At 37.8% G+C, this 10,867-nt stretch overlaps 1 gene segment (V, D, J or C); it reads right to left on the bottom strand.

Moving 5' to 3' along the window:
* Positions 1-1,769: 1,769 nt before the first annotated feature.
* Positions 1,770-10,867, bottom strand: part of LOC125080597 (T-cell receptor gamma chain C region C10.5-like) — a 36,826-nt gene continuing 27,728 nt past the window's right edge. The window contains 2 exon segments of the C gene segment in view: positions 1,770-2,347; positions 5,250-5,297. Coding sequence covers positions 2,205-2,347; positions 5,250-5,297 — 191 coding nt within the window.

Below are 10,867 nucleotides of genomic sequence, written 5' to 3'. Positions count from 1 at the left end.
TGGCCTGCCAGGTCTCTGTGGATAAGTCTGCTGCCAATCTAATATTTTTACCATTGTACGTTACAGACTTCTTCTCCCGGGCTGCTTTCAGGATCTTTTCTTTGTCACTAAGACTTGTCAATTTTACTATTAGGTGACGGGGTGTAGACCTATTCTTATTGATTTTGAGGGGGGTTCTCTGAACCTCCTGGATTTTGATGCTTGTTCCCTTTGCCATATTGGGGAAATTCTCTCCAATAATTCTCTCCAATATACCTTCTGCTCCCCTCTCTGTTTCCTCTTCTTCTGGAATCCCAATTATTCTAATGTTGTTTCGTCTTATGGTGTCACTTATCTCTCGAATTCTCCCCTCGTGGTCCAGTAGCTGTTTGTCCCTCTTTTGCTCAGCTTCTTTATTCTCTGTCATTTGGTCTTCTATATCGCTAATTCTTTCTTCTGCCTCATTTATCCTAGCAGTGAGAGCCTCCATTTTTGATTGCACCTCATTAATAGCTTTTTTGATTTCAACTTGGTTAGATTTTAGTTCTTTTATTTCTCCAGAAAGGGCTTTTATATCTCCCGAGAGGGTTGCTTTAATATCTTCCATGCCTTTTTCAAGCCCGGCTAGAACCTTGAGAATCATCATTCTGAACTCTATATCTGACATATTACCAATGTCTGTATTGATTAGGTCCCTAGCCTTTGGTATTGCCTCTTGTTCTTTTTTTTGTTGTGAATTTTTCCGCCTTGTCATTTTGTCCAGATAAGAGTTTATGAAGGAGCAAGTAAAATACTAAAAGGGTGGCAACAACCCCAGGAAAATATGCTTTAGCCAAATCAGAAGAGATCCTGAATTGTGAGGGGGGAGAAAGGGGATAAAAAGGGTAAAATCTTTTTTAGTTTTTATTTATTTATGTAATCACTACAATGAATTTACAATGAATGTAAATAGAAAATCTCTCATTCTTTAAACTGAATCAGCCAGCTACTACCTCAATAATACTTTCTGATTAATTTTACATTTCTTCAACAATCTATATTTTTGTGTAGATGCATACTAGCCCATCATACAACATTATTTATTTTAGTTTTTTAGTTTCTTATTGGGCATTTGATTTAATTTAGGACTGTTGTAAATAGTGGTATGGTATTGCATGTAAATCTTAGTGCTTACAATAAGGGTGTGCAAGCAGATGTGTTTTCTCTTATTTCTAAAGTAGAACTGCCAACAGTAGATGCTAATGTTGTTGAAGATTCATATATATTCAACAAGATTAACTATCTCATATACACAACTCCAGGAGATGGGGCATAACATATCTTCATTTTATAAATGAGAAAGTTGTGGCATAGACAGTTCAAATAGCTATAGACTCAAGATTTAAACCCAGGTACTTGGCAGGTTCAGAGTTCATGCACTTAACTCCTCTACTACTCTACTTTTTCAGTGTTGGTGGGGCTCTGATGGGGTTCTTGTGAGATTAGGAAACCATGGGTCTGAGCACACCTGCCTGTCATGCGACAATGTTATACTGCCACTACCAGAATGTTTCAAACCAAGTGGGTCTGAATCTGCTCACCTTTGAAGGAGGTGAAGGGCACCTTCACTGGCTATGGCTTCCCCTGGGGTGGGTGCCCCTTAGGTTTCATAAGGACTATCTCAGGGAAAGATTTGAAATGTGGAATTGACCAATATTACAACCAGTTCTGAAATTGAAGGCTCATTTGTCATGCTGTCCCTTACCTTGGCCTCTCAGATTGCCCCAAATGAAAGTACACAGATGCAGAAGTAGACTTTTGATTGTTTTTATTGTGCCTATTATGAAAGCAAAGATGTCAGTTTCCAGATGTGCAAAATAAAAGGTTTTGAAGCAATTATCTGGTTAAAGGGCCCCAGGAGATGCCCCTAGAAGCTCGGTGTTGGCTAAACTCAGAGGCACAGGTGGCTCTGAGGAGCTGGCAGGCATTAAGGAAAGAGCAGTGTTGAAGCCCCTGTGGATAACCCCCTGACCCTACACTTAAGTCACGGCAGAAGTTGTTCTTGCTGCAGAGTGAACTTTTCTGCTTGCCCAATTGTTTGTAAAATCATTCTGCAATAATGACACAATAGAAAGACATATGTGAACTGAAATAACCCAAACCCAGAATGCCCCATTATATACTCAGATGATGCTTTAGGCAACAATAGCCAATGGAGACAAGTGGACACGTGATGCCACCATGTGCTAGGAGCTCTTCCCATTGCCACAGAGTGCTGGTATCCCAATCAGATAGAAGAGAATGATGGCAAAGTAGATCAGGTTCTTGAAGAGGAGGAGAAGGTAGGTGTAGTAGGCAGAGGTGTTCATGAGCTGCACCTGCAGGGTGTCTAAAATAGGTCATTTATTAGTTTTACCTTCTGTTCTTTTGAAGGGCTATAACTTATTAATGGGAGACGGGTCACATTATACATTTCTGATGTCCCCACAACAGCAAAACCTGGTAGCAAATGTCTACACCATCAACATCACCAGTACCACCACCATTACTACCACCACCACCAAATAACTCATAATCCAGCTTGCAGATAAAGAAGTCAATCAACAACATCAGAGGTTCACTAAGAACATTCCAAAGTATTAAGAAGTAAGGTTATATCTTACATGAATGAGTCAACCTGAAAAAAACATTGGTGAAAATAGCTTTTACCATTTCTTCATCCCCACCATTTCTCTAAGTAAGAATAATCGCTAATATATGCTTTAACTACTATCTAAACTACAGATTAATTTGAGAGGTTTGTGTGTAAAACTTTAATCTTACTTAATTTTTCGATAACCTAGGAGATTATTTTCATTGCCATTTTATAAATTAATTGAGAACAGAGAACTAATTTGCCTGATGTCTACAGTTTGTAAGTACCACAAGCCAGATTTTTATCCCAGCAACATAATGTTCAAGAACACATTCTTGGGGAGCCTGGGTAATTCAGTAATTAAGCATCTGCCTTTGGCTCAGTAATGACCCCAGGGCCCTAGGATTGATCCCTGCATTTGGCTCCCTGCTCTGCAGGGAGCCTGCTTCTCCCTCTCCCACTCCCCTTGCTTGTGTTCCCTCTCTTGATGTCTCTCTCTCTGTCAAATAAATAAATAAATAAAATCTTTAAAAAAAGAACACATTCTTACCTACTCTGTATTTCTATACCTCCACGTGTAATAAATACCTTCAACAACAAAGAGTTAAGCATAAATATAAAGATGAATTGTTGATTTAGAAGCATCTTAGCCACTACTGAGATTACTATCAGGGGTACAAATTTGGTTGTGTTCAAGGTAGGATGGGTGGGAGGTTTTAGTAAAGAGGGCATTAGTTGTGATGAGCACAGGATGATGTATGGAAGTGTTAAATCATATTGTACACCTGAAACTAATATTACCCTTATATTAAATAACTGAAATTTAAATAAAATCTTGAAGAAATAATAAAATAAAATAAACTTAAAAAAATGGAAGAAAGGGGCAAATCCAAATTATCTGCAACTTTAAGAGCTCAAACTAACTCCCTTGTTTTTCCTGAATACCCTCATTGTATCTATGATGTTATATGATAATTGCATTTTTTATCCTTTGAAGTTTTGTAAGAAATATATGATGTCAAGAAATAATGACAATATATGATGTCAAGAAATAAATGACAGGGCGCCTGGATGGCTCAGTGGGTTAAGCCACTGCCTTCGGCTCAGGTCATGATCTCAGGGTCCTGGGATCGAGTCCCGCATCGGGCTCTCTGCTTGACAGGGAGCCTGCTTCCCTCTCTCTCTCTGCCTGCCTCTCTGTCTACTTGTGATCTCTCTCTGTCAAATAAATAATAAATAAAATCTTAAAAAAAAAAAGAAAGAAATGACAATGATGGTGGACCAGACTGGCCATTCAATGAACGACTAGGTTGGGTCTTGAGTCTGTTCATCTGGAAATTTCTTTCTTTTTTTTTTTTAAAGACTTTTATTTTATTTTATTTTATTTTATTTTACCAAAGAGAGAGAAAGAGCCAGAGAGCACAGGCAGGGGGAACTGCAGAGGGAAAGGGAGAAGCAGGCTCCCCACTGAGCAGGGAGCCCAACATGGGGTTCAATATTCCAAGACCCTGGGATCATATCCTGAACTGAAGGCAGACACTTAACCGATTAAGCTACCCAGCTGCACCTGGTAATTTTTTTTTATGTGTTTATCTCCAAAAGAGTCAGAACTCAAGAATCATTAACCCTTACTGTGGAAAAGGACATCAAGTGGTGCTGTGCTCATTGCTCCTTGCCTTTGGTTAGGTAATATGTTAGCTGACGTCTAGAGGATCCTTAAGATTGGACATGGAGGGGGAAAATCAGCAAGGCTAGAGCCAGTGCTTCTTGTAGTTTCTTGTAACTTCTTGTAGTAGAAAGGACCAGAAACCAGTACTTACAATGTGACAGCTAAATGAGATACCTTATGCTAGACATTCTACAAATGTGACCTTATGTCTTCAGTAACTGAGTGAGACATTATTTGTGTTATTCTTGCTTTCCAGAAAATGTAAATACTGTACCCACATTCATGAAACTAAGAAGTAAAAGACTGGGGTTAATGTCCAGTCTGTGGTACGTGAAGCCCTGCACTTACACCCCCTCTCCCATGTGTGCACCTATCTCAGGGCCTTGGCTTTGGGAATTAGAGAAAGAATAAGAACCCAGTAAGTATTTGTACTCCCAATTCAGAAGGACTGGGTTGAAGCCCCAGATCACTGTGTGGCATGACGCAAGGGACAGAATTAATTTTAGGTCCTTGCCCCCCCCCACTGTGTAAAATGGGGATAAAATCCTCCACAGTGAATATTAAGAGAATTGAACAACATGGACACACAGTGCAGTACAATGCCCCCTGTATAAGACACTCTCAGTGTCAATTCATGTTATTAACCATCAACAAGAATAGACTTAAAAATATCCAGAAGCAACTTGATGTCATGTTTTCCTCAGTCAGTAGAAACAAAGGCCACAGAAGTGAACGGAGTCCATTGCAGAAAGAATTCAGAGTACATCACTGTACCCCTAATTTATGGTCCTCTCACACCAAAACCAGCATTTACTGTGTGAAAATGACTCCCGAGAAATGGATTGACTTAAAATATAACTCAGTGTATTTTGCAAGATCTGGCCATTCTGAGGTGACTCCCTGAAACCAGGGAATTTCAAAAGTTAAGTTGATCAGGAGGAAAAAATGCTATAGCATAACTAAGAGCAAACATAGACAAAAACTTACCAGTTTCATCTTTCAGGGAGGCTTTTCTAGATGTAATAGCAGAGAGCTCTAAAAGAAATAAAGACAAGTATTATTGTATTGTTTATATTCATTATTTGATATGTTGTCTGTTTTGTGGATGGATAGATGGATGGTATATAAATAGATAGGTAGATGATAGAATATGTAAACAGAGAGGAGAGAGCCATTACTAATATGAGCCCCACAATTCCAGAACTGATTGTTCTGAGTCTGTGTAAGCTAGTAGATCAATTAATTTATTGTATTTCTGCACATGAAGAGGTTGAAGTTCATGAATGATGCATTTTTCCTTCTTTTCTCAAAACTTAATGCCTAGGACTCTCTTGTTTTCCCTCTGTGCTCATAGCTCCCAGCACAGTGCTTGCTACACAGTAGGTGTTCTATAAATTCTTGTTAAATGGAAAAAATAACTGAAACAGTGGCTGCTATACATTCCTCAGCACCCACTGCTAACATGAAGGGTTGTTACCGAAATGAATTCATCCAACCCTAGAATGCACAGCAGAATATTACATTTTGGGAGGAATCTGGAATAGGGGAATTCCCCATCTAAGCAAAAGAAGGAGGTCCCACCTTTCCAAAGCACACATGTTCCCAATATCCCCAACTCATACACATGATTTTTTGGAGTGGTGATGTTTGTGGACATGACAATAATACTAATGAAAGCCAATACCTATTGAATGATTATTACTGTGCCAGGAAGTATGTGAAAGATTCACATGTATTAGGTCATGACACTAATGTGAGCTGTATTCATGTTAGCCATGAAGAAATGAGGCTTAGAAAGTCTAAATAACTTGCTGGTAGTCATACCAGTGATTGGCAGAGCCAGCACTCAACGTTCCATTATGAGGGTTTAGATAAGCTAGAACATGTGGGAAGTAGCTTGTAAAACAATCCATAGAAATTCATATGACTACACCATAGTGGAGGCTCAGGCATTATCTCTTCTCCTATCATAATTACTCATAGAAAATGACCTTTTTATTACAGAAGCTCAGCATTTCAGTGTGCTTCTTTCCAGGGACAGAAAGACTGGACAAGGAATAATCATAGGTTTTCTGAATATATAACTGAGGTGAGGGTTGTATTACTCTACAGTGTAAAAAAAACCCACAAAAACAAAAACCCGATATGCATACAAAACCAAAATTCCTTAAAAAGATCATTGACTGGATTATTTGCTTGTAGAGATAAGAGAGGGAGACAAACCATGAGAGACTCTGGACTCTGGGAAACAAATTTAGGGTTTCAGAGGAGAAGGGGAGAAGGATGGGATAGCTGGATGATGGGTATCAAGGAGGGCACATGTTGAGGGCACATGTTGAGGATGAGCACTGGGTGTTATATGCAACTAATGAATCATTGAACACTACATCAAAATCGAATGATGTACTATATGTTGGCCAACTGAACATAAAAAAAAAGGATCATTGACTGTTGGATGGAGGAAGAGAGTCTTAGCATGTTCATTATTTTTCTCCTTGATGTATTCTCTCCAGATATTGTTCTGTTATGTAAATTATCCACTTCACATAATCTTATTTTGGTATGCTTTAAAAGAATGAATCTGAGCTATAGGCTTTTGTGTAAATCTCAAGAACAGAAATATTTACATAATTGTGTTTAGATGTTAAAATATCCTCAAGAACTGGTTTTTGAGTGTCTTGAAAGCATCTTTATTTTCCATACAGTGACTTTGCTCATTAAAAAAAAAATAAATATAAATCACTTACCACCATTTATTGAGGTTTAAACATTCAGGTAATAATTTTTCAAATTAAATCTATGTGTATTCTAGTTTCACATTCTTAATCAATGTTGGTTGAAAACTTGGACCAGATTAGTTTTATCTCTCTTCAAAATTCCTTCCCTGTTTTGTGCTTCCATGTTTTATATATTTCATTAAAAAAAAAAAAAACAAAAACAACAAACAAAAAACTTATGAGCATTAGCATTAGAAATATGCCAAGGAAGGGAGGGAGGAGCAAGATGGCAGAGGAGTAGGAGATCTAAATTTCATCTGGTCCAAGGAATTCAGCTAAATATTTATCAAACCATTCTGGACACCTACAAACTAAACAGGAGATCAAAGAGAATAGCAACAATTCTATGAACAGAAAAGTGAACATTTTATAGATGGTATCTTCTGATTTGGTTAGTGTATATTCTTTTGGGTTCATTGTTACCTTTTTGGCATTTTGTTCTCTCATTCACCTATTTTTCTCTGGACAAAATGACAAGACAGAAAAACCTCAAAAAAAAAAAAAAAAGATAAGAGGCAGAACTGACTGCTAGACCTAATCAATATGGACATTAGTAAGATGTCAGAACTAGAGTTCAGCATGATGATTCTAAAGATGCTAGCTGGGCTTGAAAAAAGCATAGAAGATATTAGAGAGTTTCTTTATTAGAAAATAAAAGAACAAATACAACCAAGTTGAAATTTTAAAAAGCTATTAATGAGGTGCAATAAAAAATGGAGGCTATTACTGCTGGGACAAATGAGGCAGAAGAGAGAATTAGTGAAATATAAGACCAAATGGTAGAGAATAAAGAAGCTGAGGAAAAGAGAGTGAAACAACTATGGAATCACAAGGGGAGAACTCAAGGGATAAATGATACCATAAGATGAAACAATACTAGAATAATTAGGATCTCCAAAGAAGAAGAAAGAGAGAGGGCAGAAGGTATATTGGAGCAAATTATAGCAGATAACCTCCCTAATTTGGGGAAGGAAACAGGCATCAAAACGCAGAAGGCACAGAGAACCCCCCTCAAAATCAATAAAAATAGGTCCATACCCTGTCATCTAATATTTAAACTTAAAGTCTCAGAGACAAAGAGAAAATCCTGAAAGCAGCTCAGAACAAGAGGTCTGTAGCCTACAGTGGTAGAAATATTAGATTAGCAGCAGACATATCGACAGAGACCTGGCATACCAGAAAGGACTAGCATGATATATTCAGAGCACCAAATGAGAAAAATATGCAACCAAGAATACTATACCCAGCTAGGCTCTCATTGAAAATAGAAGGAGAAATAAAAAGCTTCCAGGGCAAACAAAAACTAAAATAATTTGCAAACACCAAACCAAGCCTACAGGAAATATTGAAAAGAGTCCTCTAAGCAAATAGAGAGCCTAAAAGTAACAGGCCAGTATACAGTAACAGTCACCCAACAGGCAATACAATGGTACTAAATTCATATCTCTCAATAGTTACCCTGAATGTAAATGGGCTAAATGCCCCCATTAAAAGACACAGGGCATCAGAATAGATAATAAAACAAGAGCTATCGATATGCTGTCTGCAAGAAACTCATTTTAGATCCAAAGACACCTCCATATTTAAAGTGAGGGGGTGGAAAATAATTTACCATATTAATGGACATCAAAAGGAGCTGGAGTGTCAATCCTTGTATGAGATAAATTATATTTTAAGCCAAAGACTATAATAAGAGATGAGGAAGGACACTATATCATACTTAAAAGGTCTGTCCAACAAGAAGATTTAAAAATTTAAAATATCTGTACCCCTAACATGGGAGCAGCCAATTATATAAACCACTTAATAATGAAATCAAAGAAACACATTTACAACAATACAATAATAGTAGGGGATTATAACACCCCTTGACTGAAATGAACAGATCCTCTAAGCAAAGATCGACAAGGAAATAAAGGCTTAATTTTTTTTAAAAGATTTTATTTATTTATTTGACAGACAGAGATCTCAAGCAGGCAGGGAGGCAGGCAGAGAGAGAGAGAGGAGGAAGCAGGGAGCAGAGAGCCTGATGGGGGGCTCGATCCCAGGACCCTGGAACCATGACCCGAGCTGAAGGCAGAGGCTTTAACCCACTGAGACACCCAGGCACCCTGGAAATAAAGGCTTTAAATGACACATTGGACCATATGGACATCACAGATATATTCAGAACATTCCATCCCAAAGCAACAGAATACACATTCTTCTCTAGTGCACATGGAACATTCTCCAGAATAGATCACATCCTAGATCACAAATCTGTTCTCAACCAGTACCAAAATATTGGGATTATTCCCTGCATATTTTCAGACCACAATGCTTTGAAACTAGAACTAAACTACAAGAGGAAAGTTGGAAAGAACTTAAATACATGAAAGCTAAAGAGCATCCTGTTCAAAATCTTTGGGACATAGCAAAGGTGGTCCTGAGAGGAAAGTATATAGCAATGCAAGTCTTTCTCAAGAAACAAGAAAGGTCTCAAATACACAACCTAACCCTACACCTAAAGCAGCTGGAGAAAGAACAGCAAATAAAGTCTAAGCCCAGCAAGAGAAGAGAAATAAAGATCAGAGCAGAAAGCAATGAAATAGAAACCAAAAGAACAGTAGAACAGATCAATGAAACTAGGAGCTGGTTCTTTGAAAGAATTATTAAGATAGATAAACACCTGGCCAGACTTATCAAAAAGAAAAGAGAAAGGACCCAAATTAATAAAATCATGAATGAAAGAGGAGAGATCACAATCAACACCAAAGAAATACAAACAGTTATAAGAGCATATTATGAGCAATTATACACCAGCAAATTAGACAATCTGGAAGAAATGGATGCATTCCTAGAGATTTCTAAACTATCAAAACTGAACCAGGAAGAAAGAGAAATCCTAAACAGACCCATAACCAGTAAGGAGGTTGAAGCAGTAATCAAAAATCTCCCAACCAAAAATATCCCTGGGTCAGATGGCTTTCCAGGGGGAATTCTACCAAACACTTAAAGAAGAACTAATACCCATTCTTGTCCCAAAAAATAGAAATGGAAGGAAAACTTCCAAACTCATTTTAGGAGGCCAGCATTACCTTGATCCCAAAACCAAAGACCCCATCAAAAAGGAAAATTACAGACCAATATTCATGATGAACATGGTTGCAAAAATCCTCACCAAAATGCTAGCCAATAGGACCTAATGGTACATTAAAAGGATTTTTCATCACAACCAAGTGAGATTTATTCTTGGGCTGCAAGTTTGGTTCAACATCCACAAATCAGTCAATGTGATATGATACATTAATAAAATAAAGAACAAGAACCATAGGATGCTCTCAATAGATGCTGAAAAAGCATTTGACAAAGTACAGCATCCTTTCTTGATCAATACCCTTCACAGTGTAGGGGTAGAGGGTATATACCTCAATATTGTAATAGCCATCTATGAGAACCCACAATGAATATCACTCTCAATGGAGAAAAACTGAGAGCCTAAGCCCAGGAATACAGCAGGCTGTCCACTATCACCACTGCTATTCAACATAGAACTAGAAGTCCTGGCCTCAGCAATCAGACATCAAAAAGAAGTAAAAGGCATCGAATTGGCAAAGAAATTTCACTCTTTGCAGATGATATTAGACTTTATGTCGAAAACCCAAAAGACTCCACCCCAAAACTGCTAGAACTCATACAGGAATTCAATGAAGTGTCAGAATATAAAATCAATGCACAGAAATCAATCGCATTTCTATACATGAACAACAAGACAGAAGAAAGAGAAATTGAGGAGTTGATCCCACTTACAATTGCACCCAAAACCATAAGATACCTAGGAATAAAACT

The sequence above is a fragment of the Lutra lutra genome, chromosome 11, assembly GCF_902655055.1.
Source record: "Lutra lutra chromosome 11, mLutLut1.2, whole genome shotgun sequence".
NCBI classification, from domain to species: domain Eukaryota; kingdom Metazoa; phylum Chordata; class Mammalia; order Carnivora; family Mustelidae; genus Lutra; species Lutra lutra.
This window is presented reverse-complemented; position numbering and strand designations above follow the sequence as displayed.